The sequence below is a fragment of the Spinacia oleracea genome, chromosome 4 (genome assembly GCF_020520425.1).
Source record: "Spinacia oleracea cultivar Varoflay chromosome 4, BTI_SOV_V1, whole genome shotgun sequence".
NCBI classification, from domain to species: domain Eukaryota; kingdom Viridiplantae; phylum Streptophyta; class Magnoliopsida; order Caryophyllales; family Amaranthaceae; genus Spinacia; species Spinacia oleracea.
Window position 1 is genome coordinate 183783365 of NC_079490.1, and position 26580 is coordinate 183809944.

Consider the following 26580-nt stretch of genomic DNA (forward strand, 5'->3'; position numbering starts at 1 on the left):
AGAAAATCTTATAATAGTTTAACTTGGACTATCAATTATATTATTATAATACTATCAAATTTTTAAGAACTTGTGTCATATATTAGTACGGATATGTACAACAAAAATTAACTACTCCGTATTGATTTAGTGTATTTAACAAGGTCTTCCCAAACATTTTATAAGCCCTTTATTTAGTACGAAGCCTATACTTAATCTTAAATATCAAAAATAACTTTTGCAACATTCTCATTATCTCCGCATTCAATATATAATAAAATTCTAAATAACAAATTGATAACACAAACAGTTAGTCATTAGTAAATTTAATTTAACTAATTTAATACATGCTAAAAGATGTTAAAATACTTTCATTTATGTTTTAGAAAAATCATTGTCACGTGGTTGTGAATATTGTGATATTGGAGTATATTCGGTATAATTCTTTTAGTCAATTATCTTGTTGTATTGAGTATATATTCAAAGCATGTTCAATTAGTACTTAGTAGTATATTTAAATTAAGAAATTTACCGGCATCAACATAAATATATCTATTATAGTTAAGATGTTTAAATTACACTCCGTATGCACTAAGATTCTATATATTACACATGTTAAAACTTAATATTTTCGGGAAGTGTGCCAGATATAAGGTTTTGAACAATACAGAATTTATCTTAATGTTAAATGGTGTGTATGCATAAATATCTCAAATTTATTGTTAACTGATGAAGAATCAGTTATATTTGTTAACTGACAATTTATTTTATATATTATGTATGTTAAACATAGAATAACAGTCAAATGTCGGTTAAAAGTTTAGGCCAAACGTATAAATGGTAAACTCGGGGTTAGTGCATAAGCTAAATAGATTATACGATAGCTATGGTTATAAGTGACTAATTTTTATGGTATATAAACCGTATAAATTTCAAATACTTAACCTTATGCGATGTATGTTTGAATTAGATTATGTGTAGAATTTGATTATGTATACATATATAGGAAATCCTCTATATAAGTTGGTAAAAATATTGATGAATCTTTTAATTCTTTATGCATTTTTCCATATTAGTTTTTGTTACCATAAAATACAGTAAGTTGGACATATTACATGATATTATTGGATTTTGAAATATTGGTTGCTTTATTTTTATTTTTTAACTTAATTATTTATATTAAAAGAGAGGTCAATCAATAAGTGACATTTGTCATCACCACATTGATTCCCTCTCTTTTAGTATATTAATATAGATAGATGAAATTAATAACTTAAGCACTGGAATTAATTAGTTAAGAAATAGAACAAATAAATTTATTACAGATATAAAGAAAGTATTTGTTAAGTCTGAAATTCAATAACTTAAGCCTGAAATTAAATTAGTTAAGCAATGAAACTAACTAGTTAAGCAATGGAACCAATTAGTTAAGCATTGGAACTAATACTTAAGATTTTATGAGTTTTAGTTAATTAATAAGTTTGTTTAAAATTCATAACTATTCGACTCATAAGTTTAACTATTTGTCTTTATCCCTTAACTATTTTGTTGTTCAATTAGTTATAATTTTATTATTTTTAGTTATGTTTTACACTAGTTTAGGTAGTAAAATTTTTTTTAACTTTTTTTAAATAAAATTTTAACTTTTTTTAATTAAAAAACGACGTCAGCATGCGCGCCAACAAGGCGGTCTTTCCTGTCAGGCCGCCTGACACAAAAGTTGATGCAAAATGATATATGGGGCAGGAAAAAAAAAGGAAGGTGGTCGGAGGGATTGAGGGAGTATATGTCATATACAAATTTTATTTAAAAGTAGTGTGCAATAAATATTATACATCGGAGTAAAAGTTAAGTCAAATGTTTAAAAGTTACCCCTGTATAATGTAAAAATCATCTACTCTTTAGTAATAGTAATTTTTTTTGCTTCTTTCAAAATTACTAATACTGTATAAAAGTAACTATGTAAACTTTTTTGCTTCTCTTTTAACATAGTATTCCGTAAAAATATTAAAATGTAAAAGTTAATCAAAACATATTAAAAATTATCAAAAACTGGATAAAAATTACCCTAATGTGCACGATCATGCAAGACCTTTTGTGACAGAAATTTCTTGAACACCTTCCATTGGTAGTAAACGGGTCTTACGCGCTAAATCTAATGAATGACTTTGAAAAGGTCTGCGTTGAAAGCTGTCATAAGTCTTTCTTAAGGGCTTTTCTCATTCCATATGCTATTGTATTTGTAGCACACACTTGGTTTTCTTTCTCATCTAAACAATAAACCTGAAATTGTTTGAATCTCTTTATAATAATGTTATATAATAAGTTTATTTGTGTGGCTGTCCAAAAAAAAAAAAAAAAAATGTTATATATGAAAAAGTTAAAGTGTTGGCCAAATCAGGAAAAGAAGAAATGTGAAAACAATTTCATAAGGAACGGAAGCTTGCTACAAGAGGAGCTAATTTCATTCTGTAAGGGTAAAAATCTTCCTATCCATGTTTTCTCAGCTAAACAAGTGAAGAAGATGAGCGACTTCAGTTTATCGCAGCTTCTGGAAGAGGATGCTCATTTCAGAATATACCGAGGCACAATAGAAGATGATGGCAACCGAACTGTTTCCATCAAAAAATATTTCAGCACAATTACATACGTTGGTATACAAGGTATTTTCCGAGAAATTGTAATAGCAACACAAATGAGCATTCATCAAAATTCTCTTAAGATAATAGGGTGTTGCCTTGAAACAGAATTTCCAGTTATAGTGTATGAGTTCCCTGATCAAGGATGTCTCAGAAATTATGTTTACAGGGACGAAGGAACATTACTGTGGAAACACAGGTTAAAAATTGCCTCTGAAATTTCATATGCCCTTGCTTACCTCCAAAATGGTTTTCACAGGCCGGTAATTTTTAGAAACTTGAGCTCTAAAGATGTGTTTCTGGACAAGGATTATGTAGTCAAGCTTACAGGGTTTTATTTTTCAGTATCGATCCCTGAAGGTGAAGTTCATGTGAATGATGCAGTAGTCAGTACTATAGGGTATGGTGCACCTGAGTATATGGCATCAGGAAGGTTAACAGCAAAAACTGATGTGTATTGTTTTGGCCTGTTACTTCTTGAGCTTTTAGCTGGCTGCAGCAGATTTAAACTTCTTGGAATGATAAGAGATCATAACCAAAGTATCGAGATCAGTATGGTAGTTGATCCTGCAATTTCAACACAAGTAGAAGAAAACGGAAAGCAACAGCAATTGAATGATGTGATCAAGCTTGCTTTGAGATGCAGTGTTAGTAATGAGGATGACAGACCAAGTATGATTGATGTTGCTACTCAACTTAAGAAAATTTTACACTCAATTTAGTTCTGCCCAATTATCTCAAATTCATGTAATTTGCAATCTTAATTTTCCAGGACAACGTTTAATACTGGTACACTAGTACTAATCTGTATTTTGTATATCATTTCATTATTCTCTAGCTACATACACACAATTAAATTCCTATTTTTTTTTTCAAAAAAACATAACCTATGTTATTCACAGCTACCTAAGGATCTGCTAATGTGGCTGGACTATACATGGACAAAAATAATCTACCGTGAGCAGCCTAGCCTAAGTGCGCTTCTTCTTCCCTTGAAGAATAGGTTGAATATGTAATCTCCTATTGTACGCTTCGTTGAAAAGAAAACGAGTTTGAAAGGCTGATATAATCGGAAGCCAAGAGAAGGAACTAATGGGGGCAAAAAGGACCACGCCCATACCATAATCATAAGACCGAGCAAAAACCCTAGCAAAGTCCCAAATTCCAGTGTTCTCTATTAGAGGCCTGAGAGTTTGTGCAATCTGAAGGGGGACAAAAAACAGTAATAACAAGTTAAGGTTTATATTAAACTCCTAGATAAAAGGGAAAAGGAATACAGAAAAAAGGAATGTTTTCAACTAGCTTACCAATATTAAACCCCATCCAGTGGGCAGAAAGGCCAGGCAGCATACAAGCAAGTCCATGATAGAAAGATCACATACAAGCGAAAGTGTGATAATTGTTGATATAACAGACAAGAAGAGGCATGCTTTGAATAGTCTGAACAGAAACTGATGACTAGCACTTAGCCAGTGCCTTCCCATATTCACTATCTGCATAAGCAATTAAGCAGTTTAACATTAATTAACATCATCTCAATCACAATAATATCCAAATCCAATTTCACAATTAACAGTTAAGAAGTGAAGTGAGTAGATCAAGCATAATTCAATGACCAGGTGGTAAAAAGAAGTCCAAACTATTTACTTCAAAAGTTGGGGACCATACAATCATATGACTAGATGAGGAGACAGTTTTTCAAACCAAGAAAATTCTCTGGGATAACTCCAGCATAATACTGGATGAGCCATTTGATGAATTAAGCAGTTCTTCCTTTTAGTTAAATATGTTTGCAAGTTATCATCATTAACTTCTACTTTCTATAGGGGAGCTGTTACTTTGTTATTGTGTCTCGGGAACTGCGTCAATGGATTATATTGTCAGTTAGAGATGTGAAGGGTCCTCAAAAATGTTCTCGCCTGATCAAATCAGAACTCCCAGATTCCCCTTACTAGATGCAGCCATGCAGGTGATAAGTACTAACAGGATCAGATGGTCATAGTATGATATGGGGGGGTCCCTACATTCGTACAGAATTCAGAATTCTGACTTCACCAAAAACACTTATCAGAATCAGATCCAGCTTTACGTTATACTAGGAATTCATTTCTGTTTTTTATTTTTAATCTGCATAGGACCATAAGAATTAAAAATTTAAAATTGTATAATTATTTCTAACAAATTATGCAAAATAAATGTGATAAATAGAAAATGATAGATTTTACCTTGACCAAGAGAAAAATCACTCCTATGACAACCCATGAGAAGACATAGACAATAAAGTTGCTGCTGTTCTTGGAAATGTCCAGCTGGTATACCAGGCCATATTGATAGACAAAAAACCGTAGTGAGAGAATAATTTCAATGATCCTAGAACTCCATCTGGAACGACGAATATGCTCCTGCTCATCATCCCACCAAGACTGCCAGCTCTTATCAGGTGGGATTCCTATACCACCTTGCTGCCTTATCCATTTGTTCCAATCTCTCCAGTCATCGACAATTATTGGCCAGTCAAAACCAGAAGGATTAAACAGAAATGGAGCAAACAACCATGTCAGAGACAAGAACCAGATAGCATATGTGATTAGGACATATGCCATGCTTCTTTGATAGGATTTCCGATACAGATCATAAACAATCAACAGGAGCAGCAGCTCAAATCCTTTCACAAAGTGGCTTCTTGAATACAATCTGTAATTCTCTGTAAAGCTAGCATGAAATATCACAACCTTGCGACCTGTAGGAATATATTTGGCACCACCATGTAGAATCGTTCTACCATAATAGTGAGATTTTGCTCCACATGAGAAGGTGAAGAATACAGAAGCTAGTTGCAGCTGCAGTAGGACAAAATCTTTAAGGGCTGTATAGAAGCCCCTTTCCAATGCAATCTCCATAACCATAGGTAGACCTGTCAAGAGTCCTAGCTGTATAAATGACTGTGAAGCCAGAGCAGTTTCTAAGGATTGTACGTTATGGACTCTAGCTTCAAGTATAAGTGCTTTCTGCAGTCCACTAAGAACGAGGTACAGCTGCCCGTAGAGGAACACATATACGGAAATCACTGACACCTGCAATGTTTCAGCAGCAAAATCGGCCAGGTTAATTTCCCCCCACCACATAAATATAGTTACTACAAAAGACTTAGAATATTTGCTGGAAGATAAAAAGAAGATTTTAAATCAATAAAACATGCATATGATGTTAAACCAAGGTAGTAAAAAGAAATATGTCACAACCATTATGAAATAGCTAGCCTAAGGGGGAGGGGTAGTGTAGGCAATAACAGTTTAGTTGCTATAATTAACTTGAAGGAGGAGTAAGTTAGTTAGACTTAGAAATGCTATGAAGAGGAGATCAGCGAGAGAAAAGGCAAAGAAGAATGATGTTGAATGAACTTTATTTTATTTTGCTTTAGCTTATAGTTTTGGAAGTGTCTAGCCACTGATTGTAACCACCATCTGGTGATTTATTCACATCAAATTACAACCAACTATCTATTTATCCCCCAACTTCTTTCTTCTCCACATTTCTTGAAATCTGAACTTCCAGTCTATAACACATTACATATTGTCTGAATTAGCATAATAAGGAAAAAACAGCATGCACAATAAGCAGGAATTACAGAAAGGATATATAGGATAAACAGGGATGCTAATTTTAGAATCACTCAAAATAAGATCTCATAGAAACTAATATGATACAAAAAGAGCTATAGAATGGGAACAAAAAAGGGAATGCCGTAACAAAACATACTAGGTTACTGAAATAGAAGCCAATGGTTGTGTAATAGCATGATAGCATCCGGAAGAAGTCAAATTGCTGCCCAAGACGATATATGTCACGGCTTAGAGTCTGTTCACTGTTCCCGTTGGCTACTTTTGCTTCAAATTTTGATATCTGGATCAGTCCTACATCGCGACCTTTGCCCACTTGGATGTATTCCTGATATGTAACATATCCACGCCGCAGTACAGAGTTGAATCCTGCACATAAATGTTGCCTCACCATACAAATCACACAGAATATGCTAACAAAAAATAAAAATAAAAGCCTGCAAATTTCTACCGGCAAAAACATCCTCGCTTAGGTTTATCGTTTTTGAGGCTTTGCTGATACCACCTCGTGTTATGTGAAATATCCTATCAAATAAATCTGGATGACCATAATGAAACCGTACCCTGTGTACAAATAAGTGAAAAGCAATATCAATGGTGATCCAGGAATCAGATTTATCATCAATAGGATTTATCTACTATATTGAAAGATATAATTATGGAAAGCACAAAGCATATTTCATTCTAGCAAGTAGCAAATGAGCATATTTCACGTGCACTTGTTGAATAAGGCAGAAAACGAGCTCAACCATGGTGGTATTCAGTCATTCTTTTGATAAAAACACTGTGGTAATAGCCCATATATTACCTGAGAGGATTAGCTAAAATTCTCTGGCCAATCGTCACAAAGCTTGTCTCTTGGTACGACATGAACCATGCTAGGGTAGAGACACTGCAGTCACCAATAATTAGACACATCAAGTTAACATACACCACGATTCATGTTTATTAATAATAGTAATAACTTATTGCCAATTTGATAGCGCCACATAGGCACGGTCCATAAGACAAATTAAAGAGAGCATGTTAAATTGAATTTTTTGAGCAGGATACTTTTCCTCACATCCAGGGAGTTCATTCGGTTTATGAAAACAAAGTGTACAAGACTCAAAATTAGGAAAAAGATCAGGTTCTATAGGTAAAGTTTACAGCATAATCTATAAGAAATTATACTCTTTTTTTTGTTCAAAAGAAAAATAGAGAAGGAGACAACTTATTTATGGAACAACACAACAACCAAAAATTTTATATCAGAAAGTGGAATTCAGTAGCTATGATGCTTGGGCTCTTAGAAGCTACAAAAGGGTGTGGACACTTCAATTTTGGCCAATGACGTGGAAATGGAGATCTTTTATTAATTGCATAGGCATTTATAACAAACCATTGCATCCTTGTCCACGTATCCCAATCAAAACTATAGACACTTGTAACCATGACCCCACATCTTCAAGTAAAATATTCATGTAAGACTCGAACTCATACCAGCCTGACACACAAGTTCAACCATCATAGGCAACAACATGCACATCATTGTGTTCATAAGAACTGACCTTCCAGTAAATACGTGTTCTCTCAAACCGACTATAGTGGGAGCCCGGCGTCCTCGATCTTCCAAAAACTCTTGCAGTATGTTTCTCATTTTGTAAGCTTCTTCCAAATAGTTATCCTGAGAGTACACATTATACAAGTGAGGAAGGCATGCAAGTTTCGTAAAGAATCTCTTATAATTTACCTAGTGGGAGACATACTTGATTCATATCTATTGTCTGGAGGGCTTCACCACGCGTAAAAATTATTGCATGGTTTTGGTTTTCTGGCTTTCCTTCACCTATATTAGGCGGACCTGGAAGCTTTATACGATACACTTCCTGCCATGAATCAATCAGCGTATATAGTATTCTTATTATCATATGACATGAGTAATCAATACATCAAAACATTTATTGAAATACGAAAAACCATAACATATGTGTTTCTATCACATTAAAGTACTCCCTCCGTCCCGGAATACTTGACCTGTTTTCCTTATCGGGCCGTCCCTTAATACTTGACCTGTTTCTAAAAATGGAAATATTCTAACAATATTATATTATTTCTCACTCCACCCCTATTAACCCACCTACCCCCTACTCCATACAAAAAATAATTAAAAATTTAACCCTTACTCTCCCCCAACCCCACCTCTTAACCCACCCCCCCACTAACTACATTAAAATAATACCCCACTATCAACTACTACCTATTAAATTAAATAAGTCAATTCAAGTCCCTTAAACTCTGTGCCGGTCAAACCGGGTCGAGTATTCCGGGATGGAGGGAGTATTAAACATTCTATTTATTCAACCAAAAAAAATTGTCAAATAATATGTCAAAGAATTTCGTATGATATAAAAGTTTATTACAACTTATAAGTGAAGATGCAATGACACGAAGATGCAATCTCATTATACTTCGTACTCCAAATGATATAATAGTTATTAAAATAATTACTCTATCATCACTCCACATACCATCAGAATAAATACCCAACCAAAGCAATATGCTCGCATAAAGGAATCTATAAAGCAGGAGCGAGAACTATTTACAGTTTGTTAGTAATCTGGGTAAAATCAAGTGCATCGCTGTAAAACTGGTGCTAATACTAAAAAATAAGACTGTGAACAAGTTCATCAGTTGAATTTGTGCAGGGAACTAACCCAAGCCCTTGGTGCTAATCACTTGCGCAAAGAGGAAGCCGAATGGAAAAACTCTGATTGAGCATCAGAATTAGTTATGGAAGAATGGGAAACGTAGCTAAGGTATTTCACTCGAAGTTATTAGTTAGAATCATCGAGTATTGCGCAAGGCAGTATAACGTAATGTAATCAGTAGAGTTGAGCAGCGTATGTGGTATTTAGAAAAGCTTATAGAGATATACACCTTGGGAGAGTACCAACGTCTCGAGAGTTGGTTTAGGCTGTATTGGTAATTAATCAACTTGATTTCATCAATAACAGTCATATCTGCTCTGCTTCTCCTAAATGATTTCTAGCATTCTTCTTGATAAATTTCTATTGTGTGTGTTGTAGCGGGTATATGTGTTTGTGGTTTACAGCATGAACTTGGTTTTGGGAGTTTGACCTTGAAGTTCAAAGATTTGAAGACTCATATTAATCTTTTTCATGACTCTTGATATATCTTTTTCATTTCACAAGTAATATGTGGTATCTTCATGTGCATCTATAATTTTGTCAAAGATTCACTACTCATTGGATTTTGGACTATTATAACACGCACCCTACCTTTTCTTGGCCAGAGTGTTACAGATTGTATAATATACCCAATTTTAGGCGGCAAAAGTTGTTAGAACGATTAGTTAAAGCTTTGCTGCCAAAATTAGTTAGACGTTTGTAAGCTTAATTTCTGAAAATTAGTTATATTTCGGTTGTAATTAGTTTTGTTTGAATCCTAGTTTGATGTCATAGCTTATGTTGTAAGACACAAACTAGTATAAATAGGGGATGGTATCATTGTAATAATTCATTCAAGAAATAAAGCAATATTCTTCTTCTCTCTCTTTTCGATTTCTCTCTCTCTCTGTATATATCTCTTTACTGTTGAAATCATAAGACTACTGCAGAGTGCAGACATCCTATAAAGAGAAAATTAACTAATACTAGCATTAAAGTTCAGACGAACTCAGAGAATATATCATAGCATTTGTTGTTCGGAAGAGCAACTTATCAGTATCCTTTGCAACTTTGTTAACCGATTTAAAATAAAATAAAATTGTAGAGCTTCTAAACTCCAGAGTGGCAGGAAAGCTGATGGTGGGCCAAAGGAATGCCCGGAGCCGATGAAAGAATAAGGCAACAGCGAGAATCAAAGTTCAGATACACAAGCACAAAAAAGGTGCAAATTCCATGAAAATCCAGATAAAGACCCAAATAGATACATGCCTTACCCATTGAGAAAAGGGGCTAAAAGGAACCATCATTTCACAGTTCAAAACAACATGAATATTTTTCCAAGAAAAGAAGAAAAGATACGTCGTGGAAAGGAAGAGAAAGAAGACAAGCCAACTCAAATAAAAATGATAAAAGAACCTAATGTGAAAGCAAAAGATCAAAGTGAAAGACAACCATTACCTACCCCCTCCGTCCCAAAATTATAGACGTCGTGGAAAGGAAGAGAAAGAAGACAAGCCAACTCAAATAAAAATGATAAAAGAACCTAATGTGAAAGCAAAAGATCAAAGTGAAAGACAACCATTACCTACCCCCTCCGTCCCAAAATTATAGTCCTGTTTTCCAAATCGCGCGTCCCAAAATCATAGTCCTGTTTTCCAAATCGTGCGTCCCATAATTATAGTCTTGTTTCCTTATTTGAACATGAAATATTTCCCATGTTACCCTCACTTGGGACCACAAAACAAAAAGAAAATGTATTTTGTTCCTTTTTACATGAATTATTTTCTCTTCTCCATGTACTTTATTCCCTTTTACATGTACTATATTCTACTTTTTCAACATCAATGTACTATATTTCAATTTCCACACACTATATTCCACTTTTCTTAAATCCGTGTTTTTAGTCAAATAGGACTATAATTTTGGGACGGAGGGAGTACAAGACAAATTAGGACATAAATGTCATATCATGTAAGGTAAGGACCTTATATATACTTGATGGTCAAACGAGGGGGAGGACATAACCGTCGCTTCAAACACCAGGAAATTATTGGAAAATAGAATAGATGTGACAGTAGCAGATATTATCATATTAAGAAATGGGAAAAATATAAGATATTATTCTAGAACACAGAGTTGACACATCAAATTACACTACACGAGTCTGAATGTTTGGGAAGTGTATGCTTGCATCAGGGAAGGTGTTCGAAAACTGACGCCAACAATGTACAACAACAAAGCCTTAGTCCCAAAATGATTTGGGGTCGGCTAACATGAATCGTCATAGGAGATCCTCAATGTGACCAGAACAAACCAGAAAGGAGCGGGACGTTAAAAGAAAAAAAATATTATATGCGATAATAAAACTAAATAAAGTTTAAAATAGATATAAGTAAAATAAGCACCTCTATATATATATTACAAAAAAAAAAAAAACAATTTAAGAGATAAAAAAAAGAAGTTTAAGGGATAAAAAAATAAATAAAGTTAAAACTAGATATAAGTAAAATAAGCAGCTTTCGCAATAGCATTTTAAAAATAAAAATAATAACAATAAAAAGTAAATAGAAAATAAAATAAAAATAAAAATAAAAATAGAAGATGTATAAGTCTACAATCAAAAATAAAAATAGAAAAACCTTGAAGTACCTATGAGCACAGTAAGAATTACCTTCAATGCAGCTATAGAGTTTAAAGATCAGGAAGTTCAGATTAATCTATATTTTGGGTTTACGACTCTTAGAATATCTTCATAAGTAGAGAATATAATATTCTCATATGAGTCTAATATAAAAATGTAATATATCATGTAACATATGAATAAGATTGGTTGCTCGCGAGAAAAGTTTGTCCATGATTGTGCTCTGTAAGGCCATTTTTAGAGGAATTAGCTTACAATAACTTTGTGTTTTTCTCCTAATTATAACTAGTACTGTTGGCCATACACTGTCACTTACTGAACATAATTTAAGTTCTTATATTGCAAGCCCTTAGATTTCAACAAAATTTGCATTAATTCATTACCTGATCTTGACCATTGACTCCTCCTTTGACTAACACAGACGAATAAACCTTCTGATTCTCATCTCCAATGATTTCCTCTTTCTCCTCAACATAAGCAACACGCAAAGCTGGGTACCTTCCATTATTGAAACAGTAGTTAACATAAAAAATATGTCAGAAAAAGATTTCAACATGGCTTGGAAGTAATTATGTTATTCACTCTTAATATTACCTAGTCATTAGATCAATCATGTCTTGAGCACGCGGATCTCCGACAGATTTGCAAGAGCCGTACATTTGCCATGTAACAACATACGTAAATTTCATGTCTGCTAATGCATCCAAATGAGCAGATATTGTCTCATTCCCCCGTTCGATGGCATCATAACCTTGAAGAATGTCTGTGTAATTAATGAAGTCATTAGTAAGGAGATGTAGCTTTTCACAAAGGGCCAAAAAACTTCATAAATCATATATTTATATTAGCTAAAAGATATGCGAGTTCAATCGTAAAATTCAGAAGATTTCATTGAAAGATCAAACCTCGATCCTCGGCCATATCAAGAAATGCTTGTAATTTTAGGGCCTTTTTGTAATACATCATTCCTCTGACTGTCACCACCAAAGAAAAAGAAAAGTTAAACAGGAAATGAACATATATTTGAACCTGATTTTGGAACAAAATTTACTAGCACTTTTCTTTCTCTACCTGTTCTGCTCAAAGTCTGACCCCGGAATGAAGCCCATTCCCTAAGCTCATCCTCTTTGTCTATTTCCAACAAAGAATTTAAATCTTCACAACCCATGCGTTCTAAGAAATTTTTCCACTCGTCTAAAAGTTTACAATAGGAGTTTCATCAGCCAAGACTTGACAAACAGATACAAATTGTGGAGAAAACAAATAACTGATACAAACGAACCTGGATAAATCTTTCTCATATAGTATATAATTGACACTTGTTCTTGGCTCGATAGAAGTTCCTTCACAGAAAACTTGACTTCTTCCATGTAGTGTGGGGTCAACACACTGCAAGAAAAGAAAAACGTGCTACATGAAAAAAAGACCTCTGCACCGAAAGATTTCGAGAGTGACAGCTGTTACACCGAGGTATGTGGAAAAACCAATATCAACGATTCATGTTAGCCGACCCCAAATCATTTTGGGACTAAGGCTCTGTTGTTGTTGTTGTTGTTGTTGTTGTATACTACATTAAATCAGGCTTGTCTTTAAGAACTTCTTGTTTATAATGTGAACTAAAGAACAAAGATTATAAAGAACAAGCACTAGGGTGGAAGTCCAAAAAATAAGTTAAAAGGAATTCAGTAATTTAGAAATAGTTAACTTGCCATGACATATTTCACAATCTAAACCGATAATCAAAGGCCAATATGATCTAATACATGGAAAGTTGGAAACACAGCCACACTGGCCTTTATTGTAATAGAATACTGAAGCAAATATACATAAAAGCTGACCTGAATGAAAGCATATTTCGCACTTTAGGAGCAGCAGGCATATTCATAGAGAGAGAAGTGGCAAAGAAAGAAATGCGCCTTCGAGCATCCAAGTTTGCAGGAACATCCATAGCTTTGTCTTTGACGGTAAGTAGCAAGAGGAAGCGTTTTACCTGTTTACATCCAAATTAGAACATTAATGAAAATTTATGATGTTTCTTATGTAGTTTTGTGCTCACAAACTATCAAATGAAGACAATTGAAACAACAATTTGTTTTTCCATTTTCCACCATGTGTCAGTATGTGAATAGGTTCATATTTCGGTGACAAGAAAACAGTCATGGACAGTGGATACGTCTTTATAATATCAAAGGATAAACATCTTTATAAAACTAACCAACGTAAAAAAGGGTTAATGAAGTTCTGTATAAATTACTTTGGCATGGAGCGTCACATCGTTAGTCAGTGGAAAATGAATAGAATCCTTCGATCCAAATATTTCTGGTTGAATTTTCCTAAAGAAGTATGCTGAATCTTCAACATTTTGCTCAGAAGAGTGGAGGGTATCCAAAGTTCTGCACACATTACATATCGAGTATTTAAAATAAGAATAAGTGATAACTAACCAAAATTGATTGAATAACTCAAACTAACCTGGAACCATTTATCATCATGTCATTTGTCACAAGTTCAAATATGTCTTGGAGTACTTTTACTACTTCAACATGAACAGCATTTACTACTTCAGCATGATGAACCAAATCAATTACTTCAACATGATGAAGCTCATTTCCTTGGACCTGAGCAAGATGATCAATTATCGCCCAACTCAAATTTATATGCAGATAAAAGGCAAAAACTAATTTATAATATGCAAAAATTACCAGTAGCTCAAGCAATTCTACACATTTAGCATGTAGAGCTGGTAGCTCTCTCATTTGAATATTCTGAAGCAGGGTAGATCTTTGAATGCTTTCGTCAATTTCAGCTATTATACCTGACACAATTCTAAACAGCCGGAGATTTCCATAAGAAATAAACCATAACTAGAAAAGATAAAAAGAAAATTTTGGTAGAGATATATGGAGAATAGCAAAGAAGAAAGATGAGTCTGAATCTGATTATTGTTATCCCCTACCTCTTCTCCAACTCCCCAACAGCAATGATTCCAAGAATATATTTCAGTGACTTGTAGCACTCTTTCACTGCATAGTACATAAGGCTCCCTCTCTTTATTTTTTTAATTAGATCTTCATCTTTCCCAAGAAATTCCTTAGCAATGCTCATTGCTGTTGAGAACTGGCAGTTGAGATTTAACAGATTAAGCCTAATAAACAGATCATAGCAAAAGCTCTACAGAAAAGGTTAATAGGCACATCTTACTTCATTTGTCAAAAGGAAGACAGGCCAGCGAACATGGCCAGATAATATTTCTGATGACAAGGGCATAATCATCAAATCCCTCTCCCTATTGAAGTAGAAAAACCATATAAGAATTCATCTGACGAATGCTTATGATTTAGACATCTTAACAAGTTAGACATCTTAACAAGTACCTACCTGTTATTTATCAAGTCCTCTTGTCTGAAACTGAGGATTATTTGGTTCCACATTATTACAAACTTTGCAAGATCACTCTTGTTATCTCCAGACGCCTATGATATCAGTAGTTACAAATGGAAAGAAACATCAATAAAAAGTCAATTTATTACTCCATGTCTCTAGCTTGCAAAGTTGTACCTTTTTGAGTTGACTAAAGAACCCTTTCTTTATCCTGCCTCCATCATTTCTTAAATTTGGCGGGATCAGGCGAGCATTAAATGCAGAAGGTAGCAACTGAAATCTACTTCGTAACATTCCCATTGTCCGTATCTGTACAGTATAAGCAAGACTAAGATAACATAACATAATATAACATGTTTCTGCAGAAGAAGAGAGGGCAAAGCGAGACATACTTCACCAAGATGATGTAAAATTCCATAAATGCCACCAAAAAGTGCACAGAAAACAGAATACCAGATCTGCGTGTCCATAAAATATACCTGAAAGCCGAAAGATGAAAGTATCACAAATCGAACTATATATCAACTTGATTTCATAGACCTAATGTAGTTCCCTGAGATATTGGTTCAAATCCAATTCGTGAGACCCTTCTGTAACTACCCAAAACAACAAGCCAACACGTGTAATTAACGCATAAATAAACAAAATCTTTTGGACAATCAATAGAGGACAGCTTCAATCTTTTTCAAATTGTCAAGTTTTGGGTAGAGACCAGGATATCCAGTTAGTGCTTAATTAAATTGTCTTTTAAAGAACTTCTCTCTCCAACATTTTACGATGATGCATGAGTTTGTTCTCAATTCTCCTAATTGAAACAAGGACAATTAAAGGATACTTCATGTTCCCCCTCATGACAAGCAATGTCAGGGATGAAAAAGAAATTTGGGATGGAAGATAAAAATATAAAGCCATTCTCCAGAGAAAACGCATGCAGCACTTACCGACTAAAAACTTTTGCATGTTCATTGCCTGTTATAGAAATACCAACATAACAAATGACCATCTTAGAGAACGGTTTCTTTTCTTACCAAAACATGAAAATATCAAATTCAAAATGTTATTATTCAGACTTCTCTAATATGGGGGAGTGGGAAGAGGGGGAATAGTCGAATAGGTGAAGGGTATGTCCATATCTTATGTAATCCCTTTCCACATTGTCCAGATAAAATTGTTATCCAGCTAAACATTATGCATTGGGTAGAAATATTTTGACTGAATGACAATGAAAGGTAGAATTATTTATTTCTAAACACTAAATCATAATGACAGGTAAAATTTTCCAATGAGTTAATGTATTTACTCCCTTGCTTTTAGGAAACTTACCAGCAGAATAGGAGCCCAAATAGCAACAACTACACCTGCATTACTTTTGACTGAACCAATATGGAATCATGTAATTAGTCCCTAAGCAAACAAATACAGTAAAGTCCAGCATATTATTAAAGAGAAAAAAAGAAGGTTACCATGAGGAAATAGCTCACGCAATTGATATCTATGCAAACCGATTCGCATCATTTGTCTTGTTGGTTCTATAAGTGGTTTTATCTGCACAGTCCATTGTCAAAAAAGCTAAATTTTTAGAATCAAACAGTAATTTGACGTGTGTGGTCATAACACAGAAAAAAAAAAACATTTGAAGTTTACTGACCTCAAAATAATAACTGAACGACAGTTTACTCAGCAGTAGCAACACCCAGAATAGCATATACCTAACAAATACTATGTGATGTGAGGCACCTTTTAATTTTTGACATTATGAAGCTAGAAAATGAACCCAACAAAAAGTGAGGTAAAGAATATCAATAAGTACTTGAATGCGGAAATTTGATCTTCTTGCATTCCACGTCCAACAAATAATCTAGGCTACGTCACATAAAGAAATTGTCAGAACACAACTGATATAATATCTGAGATAAGGAAATTGGCCAAAAGCAAGCATTATTTGAGCATACATTAACAAATTGAATCTAGCACCAAATCCATACAAGAAATTACCAGAAACATCGGTTTACTATTTAAAGGGGCAGATCAAAAGATGGTTCATCCAAGTAGCTATAGCAATCACAATTGCTTATCATAATGAATGCAGACAAAAGAACAGTGAAGAAAATGAGAGCATAAAATTCAATAGTCAAATTAATTTCAAATGATATATCTAGAACAGAATCTTCTGTAAACACATGAGCATGTTTTGAACACTAAACTAGCATTTATTTCCTGTACACCAATGTTAGATATATGAGTACATTCTGTACATAGGAAACACTACATAGATAATAGAACCTGAAATACTTGAACTATCAGACTACCTATTGTAAATGAATTGAAGCCCATCTATTGTACTCCCTCCGTATTTGTTTAGGAGTTACATTTTGACCGGCACAAGTATTAAGAAAAAGAGTTGAATGTAATATAAATAATAAATCAAGCAGGGAGGGAGTAATAAACAAATAGAAAAAAGATGGTGGGAAAAGTATTTTAATCAAAATACGGAGGGGGTTTATTGTAGAGTGGTCCCATAGGGAAGTAAGATATATTAAATAATTTATGTGTGGGTAGAAAACGTACCAAAAGTATAAATATAACCCCTAAATAAATACGGCCACAAGTGGTATATGTAACCACTAAAAAAATACGGAGGGAATAGAAAAAAGTCCACTGCATCCAACTCATTTCTACTAAAATGAGGGACTCTTTTTTGCACATAAACCACATTAAGAGTTTCTAAACATGATAGCGCTTGATGCTAACTACTCCCGCCGTCCCTACAAGATTGCCCCAACACTCAATTGCACTTTTTTAAGAGGTAAGGCAAAAGAAATGCACATGGGTTCTTATTTTGTCTTTTCCTAGTGTAATTAAAAGATTTAAGCGGAGAGAGAACGTTGAGCACATGGGTTAATTGACTAATTTATAATTTCTCTCTCTATCTCTCTCTATCTCTCTCCTCATTTGCCCCACCACCACAATTTAATAAGGTTCAGTAGCCTTGTTTTCTTCGCTAAATATTCGGGACACGAGTGGTTGCAAGTGGGAAGAGCTACCAAATATGGTATAGGGCAACAAATAGGGACGTTCATTTCTGGTATGTGGGGTGATTTTTTAGGGACGAACGGAGTATTTCATTAGTATTCTTCTATAATTTAAATTATACTTCCTCCGATTTTTAATACTCGCAACGTTTGTGATTTCTACACTATTCATATATTATACTTTGACCATTGTTGGTGATTTATACGTAAGATAAAACATAGTCATGTGGGATCTTGTTAGATTCGTCTTAATGTGTATTTTCAAAATATTAACTTTTTATAATTAAAGATATTAAAGATCAAACTTGTGCATTGGCATGCATGAAAGTGACAAACGTTGCGAGTAAAAATGAACAGAGGAAGTAATATATTTGTGTCATGCCATATGTTCAGAGCTATTATCCAACCATATTACCTGTGTCCACCATGACAGGCAGGTGCAGATCCTGTTGTTTGAGGTCTCAATGTATCTACCAATTGCGGGAACAAAGAAAAGGATAATATCAACTGCACTACCAATCAGGTAAACAGCAACTGCCACCATGTATGATGAATAACACCAATCTCCAACCAAGCTCCCCGGTCGGATGGAGTAGCATGTGTACTTTCTTCTCGTGTGCACGTAGTACACCGGAAGAACTATTGCCCAAATCAAGGCAACAATTAGCCTCAAAACATATTTCCAGATCTGTTTTGAATCCATTGTCGTCCTAGCTTTCCATGTAAATACAATTTCAAGAATAGCTGCACAACATAAGAAATGATTTTTTTTACATTGATATACTCGGCATTATTTTTCAGCAGTTAATATATCAGCAGAAACTGGTGCAAATATTCTAATATGTTACTTAACAGCATAAAAAGTAGATCAATCTTTATTATATTAATTATTCGTTGACTAATTGAGCTGATAACCATAGGAGATGTATTTTGATGAGTTGTTCAATAGAAGTCAAGTGGATGTCACAAGAGGCATCTCTATTAAAGATCGGGATGTCCACTAGAAGTCTAGAAGTATATGCGGAGAATCCAGAAAGTCAAGGTAGAAAAGGCATGACCTAAAGAATGAAGTTGGACCAAATACTCAGATAGCATTCCCATTGAGGTTTGGAGATGTCTGGGAAGATTGGTATTTATTGGTTAAAGGACTTATACAGGAAGATATGGATGACTACTAGGATACCACAAGGTTGGAGGAAGAGAACCTTGGTACAAGTTATGAGAACAAAGGAGATGCTCAGGATTGCTCAAACAATCGAGGAATAAAGCTCATGAGTCATACCATGAAAGATAGAAAATGTACAATCATTCCAGAGAACAATTTGGCGTTTATGCCAGGGAGGTCTACCATGGAAGCTATACATTGGATAAGGAAAATTATAGAGTATTATAGGAGAAGGAAGACGGAAGAAGGATTTGCACATGATTTTCATGGGCTTGAAGAAGGCTTATGACAAGGGGCCGAACAATGTGCTCTTGTTGGAAAAGACTAATTAAGCATTCCTCGGAAGTATATTAGCCTAGTTAAAGATATGTATATGGGAACGTAAAGACGAATTGTAGTTTAGTAACATGGGATATTTCCTATTACGACACTAAGGATCTGCAGTGAGTACTTTCCTCTTTACCGGAGTAACTTATCTGAATTGAGGTCTATCCAGGATGAGTACTTTCCTTTTTGCAGGAGTATCTGCATTGAGTACTTTCCTCTCTGTAATGTTATAGCTAATGTTATAATTTAGGGAATTCTAGGTAGAATATCAAGTAATTATTTCTTGGTCGAGCAATCATTATCCAACTCAGCCATAGGCTTAGAAACAAACCTTAGGAATTAGTTTGTTTTTATGTTGAACTTTTAATCTGAGTTGTGGAGTACTACAGTCCAATCCTGATAGAATCTCTTTAAGCACCCTACTCAAATACACATTTGACCATCATCCCAATCTCCTCATTGATTTCAGCCACCCATGCTCTTGTTATTTTCTGGGCTTTATGGCCTAAACTATTTTGTGAAGGATTGAAGTCTCGTTATACTGATCTTGACATAAGCAAGGATTGAAGTCTCATTTTCATGCTTAATAGGGAGTCCTTAGGCTACTCTAGTGTGCTAGCACAAGAGATGATGGGAAAATTACTCTTTTCAAAGGGAATGGATGAAAAGTTTATTAACTGAGAGGTTACTAGAGAATAACAGATGCATAAAGTGGGCACCACAAAGTGGATCTTATATCTTCTGATGACTACAAAGTCTTTGTTCTTCCATAAGATTTGGACAGTAACAAGTGCATTCTAAATACTTTTACATACAGTCTTTATTTATCACAAACTCAAATATCAAATACTATGCACTACAGAACAGTAAGCAGTGTCGGAGATATCAGACAACTATTGAATTTATTCCTTGCCATCATGTATGATAACATTCTTCCTCCGTTCCCCAAATATGGCACCATTTGGATTTTTATATTATTCACACGATCACATTTGAAAATCTTTTGTGATTTATATGTAAAGAAAAATGTAGCCATGTGTTATATTGTTAGATTTGTATCGATATATACTTACCAAATATCAACTTTTTGTTTATGCATAATTCGAGATATTGAGGATCAATGCCGTTCTTTGGAAAGAGTGGAACTCTCTGTGGTGGGAATGGAGGAAGTACATATTTTAAGAACTAACAATAAGATCAAAATTAATAGAAAAAACATACCTTTTATAACTTTGAGCCCTGCAGATGTGATGAAGATGCTAATTAAATCCTCAAGTATTGTTGTCTCAATCAATTGAAGAGGAGAGCTTACACCATGGCAAGCAATAATAATCAGAGCCTAGAAAGAAACAAAGAGTTCAATGACTGAAAATCCATCAGAAGATGTCAATATTCAGGTGATTTGTGCTCCTATGAACCTACCTGAAGGGCTAAAATCAAAAAAGTCCACATTCTATCAAAACTTCTAAATATCTGCATAAAAGAACGAATCTCAACAAAATTTGTTTTCCCTAGCCATTCCTTTTGACTGTCCTTGTCTTCATCTCCAATGTCCTGAAACCGTCATGAAAAACAGAGAATATAAATAACAACACAGGGATAGGGGACTAGGGGAGAACATCATACATTTTCTGAGACTACTGATTTGCAGTATACTCTAACAGAAAACCACCCAAAACCAAACCTAGTTCAGATAGTTTTGGTACAGTATACGGTTTAGCAAGCTTGCATAAAGTGTCGACACAAGGAAGCTCGAATAAAATTTTATTCACGTTGTGCATTGCTAACAGCCAACATACCCAACCCAGAAATGGAATTTCGAAGGCATACTACCCAAAAACAATATCAAGCTTCTATCTCCGTTTGAGTTACATTGCAAAAAAAAATGGAAGAAGAGAACCAGAGAAGAAGAAAAACCAAAAAAAGAAAATTCATCATACCACCAAATTTCTTAATCTTAAAGACAGGTACTTCCTCCGTTCTTATTTGCATGACACAATTGGGTTTTGGACACTATTCACACAAGCTTCTTTAACTTCTTTTTGTGGTTTATACTTAAGAAAAAACATAGTCGTGTGGGATCTTATTGGATTCGTCTTACTAAATATTTTTTAAATATCAACTTTTTATAATTTTTACTTATCTATAACTGTAGATATTAACATTTGAAATCGTACATTGGCAAACGTGCCTAAATAATTGTGTCATTTAAAAAAGAACAGAGGAAGTATGTAATAAGAAGTGCTGGCAATTGAAGTTTAAGAATGTGAAAATATGTTAAAACTTAAAACAACAAGTGAAATACAGTATAGTACCATTTCTCCTTTATCCATGTTAAAAAAAACTTCCAGTTCGTGAAATATCAGTGACATAAATTTACAGGTATCACTACAGTACAACAAGAACCACTTTAGTTCGAGGAGTAGTCAGCAAGAAGCTTTCTTCTTTTTTAAACCTTTCTTCTCCGAGCTATATGATTCTGTGAGAAAGAAAACTAACCAATCAACTGCCCATGTGAAGAAATTATAAGGAACAATCTCACCATATCTATCAGCTGAGATTATCCTAGAAGCATCTAGCTGCTGATGGTTCTGCTATCTAGCAATGTCACGGAATAATTGAATCCTGGCCTTCACAGAAGCACCAGTTTCCTAACAGATAATAGTAAACTCCTTTGTAAGAATATATCCTTTGCAATTACAACATACAAGTGCATTTTCTGATCAACCTAAAACTAGTTGGGAGTTAACTCCGTTATCAATCATTTTCCCCAATGACATCCATTCCAAAATTTAGGTGATAAAGGCTGTGAATCTTGACTTGTCAACCTAGGAACTGAATTTGAAAATTGTTATCATATAACTAATGTGATAGAGGCAACCTTATCCAATGAGGTATCTGAAATTTCACGATTCTCACTTTTTCTTATGAACATTCACTTGCCTTTCTCTATCAATTTTGCGCAATAAGTCAAAAAAGGAACCAGAGTAGATATTTTTTTGGCCAAAATCAACATAGATCAGACATACTATTCAATTAAAAAATTTGAGCTAAACAATTTAAAAGAAAAGGGAAAAAACCATTAAATAACTTATCTCAAATAAAAAAAAATAAAGAAACAAAAAAATCTAAGCAATGGAAGGAGCTAGCAAGTGTATAGGATATGGCTTACTGCTTGTTCCTCATCCTTCACTGCCCTCTTTCCTTTTAATTTCTTTAAGCGATCGTAGATGTTACCCTTAATTTGATCACCATCAGATTTCGTTTTCACAAAGAAAAAATTATGATCATTTGTGCGCATCGGCCAACCTATTGAAAAACAATCCGGTGACCTGCACACATATATTCATACAAACAATTTGAGGTCTGTGATATTTGATACTTAATTAAAAAGTAGGAGAGAGAATTTCAATCTAACCAGAAGTACTCGTTCAGGTCATCATAGTTTCTCCATTTAGAATGATCAGCAGTTCCCTTGTTGCTTTTCTCAGCTTCCTTGATAAATGTGAATGTAATTAGATTCAGAGTTAAGAGTTAAAGAACAGAAACTGAACAGAAAGAATCCAATTCCAAGCACCTCAGATATAACTTTGTAAAATGGTCCGATAACATTTTTAAGAAAAGCGTCGTTCTCTCCTCCATATGCTGGCATGACCTTCTCCCATGTCATTAAGCTAACAGCATCAGTTAACATGCTGTGCAACTCGTAGGCCATCTGAACAAGAACTTTAAATATTGAAAATTGAGTGACATACTGACATCAGTTGTAAGAATTTAACATGGTACATATCAGGCCATGTACGGCCTATACACTCTAATAGATGAATAACTGTGATAAACATCAAACAATATTTCAAACTTTCTTTTTCATTGTTTAACAGAAGAGTTTTTTATAGAGTATGAATTAAATGATACAGGCATACAGCTGATGGGGCCTTTTTTTTTTTTTTTTGTAAGACTGCCCTCTTATGCAGATTTTATTGAATGGAAAAGTTTCAAGTAGGAGAGTATATTTTGCACGTTGATGCTGAGTCCCCAAAATTAATATTAGACATGGTAGACTCCACCACTAGATTTATTATTACTGATACAACCAAGAAATCCTCCCTCTCTTACCTTTTGCTAGGCATGATATGAGCTGGTCTATTTGTTTACGGATATATATTGATGCTACCAAAGAAAGGGGGAGATACTAGGAACAAAAGGAGATTACATGTAACTACAACAAGATACACATGATAACTCATTCAGGAAAATAAAGTGTTTGTTTCATCTTACATGGTGATAAATATAACAAAGACACTCTGGCATCAATCGCAAGTTTGCAGCTTCTCCCCAAATTAGAAGATAAAGCGCAATATACAACAGTTTATATTGTTGGGCTTCCTGTTTCACATAAGGTAACCTGCACAGATAAGTTATTCGCTTTAGAATCTCCGCCCAAAATTATCAGGCAGAACAAGATATCAACAACTACAAAAACTGGCACTGAACGAAAAGGTGAGTGTTGCCGACATTGGATCGTCTAGATGGAAATAAAGTAATAAACTCAAGTGAGAAAGACTTGGAAGGAAAAAGAAAGGTGGACAGCTTAGTTATGAATACACATGCATGCAAACTCTCCTATTTGCGTTTTTTGTGTTCCCTTTGTCTCCATTTGTTTTGTCAAAAACATCAATTTTGAGAGCATAATAAAATGGAACAACGTGAGGGTATTATAAAGGTTCATCTAGTCTATCAAAAATTCAAAATCAAGACCTCATTTAGGATTAAGATTAATTATAAACATCTTCATGTTTCTTATTGTAGCCAAGTTGTAAGATTGTGTCCTGGCCATGTCATTCAACTGGAACCATTGTATGGCCCAGTCCACCAAATCTGATAAAAATCCGGCCAGTCAATCCACTGAATCATACTTCATAAATATACATGTCTTAGAAGCTCAGGTAAAAAAAATTGAACCAAAGAATTCTTGCTTCTTGTTGATCTATCCACCAAACCCCGTGTTCATATTATATATACACACACACACACACACCACTACATTCAAATTTCAGTTCCATCAGAGATTCACCTTCCAACTTCCATTGGCCTTCATCAAACCACCTTTATGACCAGGAACTCGTAACTTCATAGGTTTAACTCTCACCTTTTCAGTAATAAGTGGTGATAATGTTACTACAAAAAAATTAGTCATGCTAACTTCGAGGGACCTTTCTGATTTATGGAGGACCCCAATGAGAAATAAAAATGTGCAATTTGATATGCAAAAAGAAATGCACACTCACAAGTGACAAGACATAGTGGCTAAAATAAAAATTTGGAGAAAACGGAAGGAACTACAGAGAGAAGCTCATTGGTATTCACTCACCGGATGTTGCTTTTTTTGCCTAAAAACTTGCACCACTTTGTATAATTTTTGAAGAACTTTTTCATTAGTCCATCCAATGCTCCATCAGCAAACTTCATACAAAGACATGCTATTGATCAACTGTTGAACAGTTAAAAATTATTATCTCTCAGAAGGAAAAGTTATGCCAAAAATTACCTGCAGCACTGATGCTTGCTTGTGACTCTGCCGAATGTGGGTGTTGGCAAGAAGTAAAAGTAGATGCTCCCTCTGGTTGGCAACACTTCCTGTCTGATTTCAGTAGAAATTTGTAAGTATTCAGATATTCAGAGAAACCCACAAGTAGGTCAGCACGCTATTCAGCAAAGGGTACATAGAGGACCTGAAACCCGAAGACAAAACCAAGCCAGTCAAATATGTCAAAAGGAGCCCTTGGAGGTTTGCGCTTCTTAAATTCTTCCATGAAAGGTAAACCACGAATATTGCGTATAGCTGCTACAGCAACCTTGATCTGCAGCAAACTTTCAGTTTATGTTAACAAAACAGTTTCAACTAATACATCTCGAAGCATCCTATTATACAAAACATAAAACAATCTAAATGCATAAAACAAGAATTGTAGATGTAATATGAAAAGCTGTGGCATTTTCTAGGGAATCTTTCTGCAATAGCACACCTCAGGGAGTTGCATGATAGGTTGGTGAACACCATCATTGCCCAGTGGCAAGATATTGTATGTGACATAGATTGAACCTCTATCACCGTGGAGCTGTTGCATTAGGTGGAGAAAAGGGTAAGAACGCTGTCAGTGATAGTTCTAGCTGGTGATATAATGAATCAGAAATACAGAAACAAACCTGATGGCCAGTTGCACTTGTAACTGCAACTAATACTTCATACAGAACAGAAGCAATGGCTCGTGCATTTGTTAACTTATCTCTGCAAAATAATTAGATTCAAAACCTACAGATCCATGCACAAAATCAACCTAATAGTAATCACCTATTATGTAACAAAGAACAGCATAACATTCAGCTGTAAATTATACCTGTTGGTGAAATCGTCAGTTCCAGTATGTCTGATGATATAATCTTTATATCCATTATAAACACGTCTAAGTTCACGTACATCACTCTTTTCCTTCCGTCTTGCAATACTCTCGTCCATATCCTATTTGACGAAGAACATATCAGATATAACAACAAAATCAGGAACATTCGAAACCAAAAGTTAAATGATTCACAGTATGCACTTTACTATTGCACAGATGATTTACCAATTGATATTATTTCTCATTCCCTCTTGTGCCAATTGAAATTTTTTATTTTTGTACTTTCTGTATTGATAAGATTTACTCTTCAGTTTCTCATCTACCCTTCTTAGAAGATTTACTTCTCAAAAGCTATCATTCTGAGTTGAAACAATAAATTTAGGGGAAAAGGAGTAATAGTACAATGGCTGTACAAAAATTGTAAACCAATAAGGCTTACCGCGGTAATGATAAAGATAGGATAAGCTGTTCTTATTTAGAGTGACAAGAATGATAGTACAATGAGAATTCTATCAAATATTAGTAACTTATTTTACCTGCTCAAGGCGCTGAAGTAGTGCAGTTTTAAACTGCCGAACACCACGCCCTTTAGAACTTTTGTCCATATTATGTGCCCTCTCGAAAGCATGGAAACGACCTGCCCAAGAACGCTCAACGCATGAATAATGTTGGAGTTTTTTAAGCAGTGAAACACAGACAACGGGATCACCTTCGGGAACCCAGCAT

At 34.5% G+C, this 26580-nt stretch overlaps 2 protein-coding genes across 3 annotated transcripts in view; one reads left to right on the forward strand and one right to left on the reverse strand.

Moving 5' to 3' along the window:
• On the forward strand, positions 1–3523 carry LOC110775563 (serine/threonine-protein kinase ZRK1-like). The gene is made up of 2 exons (XM_056843198.1): positions 1–2642; positions 2727–3523. Exons 1-2 carry the CDS (start codon positions 2291–2293, stop codon positions 3338–3340), a joined length of 966 nt encoding a protein of 321 aa, XP_056699176.1. The 5' UTR covers positions 1–2290; the 3' UTR covers positions 3341–3523.
• The window catches only part of LOC110775572 (putative callose synthase 8), a 25209-nt gene continuing 1943 nt past the window's right edge, over positions 3315–26580 (reverse strand). The window contains exons 2-41 of one of the 2 annotated variants that reach the window (XM_021980185.2): positions 26391–26491; positions 25852–25973; positions 25661–25742; positions 25480–25572; positions 25186–25314; positions 25002–25094; positions 24825–24916; positions 23732–23858; positions 23031–23168; positions 22872–22948; positions 22626–22785; positions 20876–21007; positions 20675–20792; positions 18377–18705; positions 16740–16792; positions 16578–16638; positions 16393–16474; positions 16253–16302; positions 15322–15408; positions 15107–15238; positions 14927–15021; positions 14750–14834; positions 14505–14665; positions 14251–14374; positions 14021–14166; positions 13803–13941; positions 13387–13538; positions 12831–12937; positions 12620–12742; positions 12454–12522; positions 12143–12311; positions 11932–12046; positions 7987–8106; positions 7789–7904; positions 7047–7130; positions 6690–6802; positions 6378–6607; positions 4844–5692; positions 3926–4111; positions 3315–3820 (exon numbers count right to left, since the gene is read on the reverse strand). In XM_021980185.2, the coding sequence (XP_021835877.2) occupies positions 3590–3820; positions 3926–4111; positions 4844–5692; positions 6378–6607; positions 6690–6802; positions 7047–7130; positions 7789–7904; positions 7987–8106; positions 11932–12046; positions 12143–12311; positions 12454–12522; positions 12620–12742; positions 12831–12937; positions 13387–13538; positions 13803–13941; positions 14021–14166; positions 14251–14374; positions 14505–14665; positions 14750–14834; positions 14927–15021; positions 15107–15238; positions 15322–15408; positions 16253–16302; positions 16393–16474; positions 16578–16638; positions 16740–16792; positions 18377–18705; positions 20675–20792; positions 20876–21007; positions 22626–22785; positions 22872–22948; positions 23031–23168; positions 23732–23858; positions 24825–24916; positions 25002–25094; positions 25186–25314; positions 25480–25572; positions 25661–25742; positions 25852–25973; positions 26391–26491 (5672 nt within the window). In that variant the 3' untranslated portion in view covers positions 3315–3589. Of the gene's footprint in view, positions 3821–3925; positions 4112–4843; positions 5693–6377; positions 6608–6689; positions 6803–7046; positions 7131–7788; positions 7905–7986; positions 8107–11931; positions 12047–12142; positions 12312–12453; positions 12523–12619; positions 12743–12830; positions 12938–13386; positions 13539–13802; positions 13942–14020; positions 14167–14250; positions 14375–14504; positions 14666–14749; positions 14835–14926; positions 15022–15106; positions 15239–15321; positions 15409–16252; positions 16303–16392; positions 16475–16577; positions 16639–16739; positions 16793–18376; positions 18706–20674; positions 20793–20875; positions 21008–22625; positions 22786–22871; positions 22949–23030; positions 23180–23731; positions 23859–24824; positions 24917–25001; positions 25095–25185; positions 25315–25479; positions 25573–25660; positions 25743–25851; positions 25974–26390; positions 26492–26580 lie in introns of those variants that run through there. The other variant, XM_056843197.1, reaches the window with a different exon arrangement.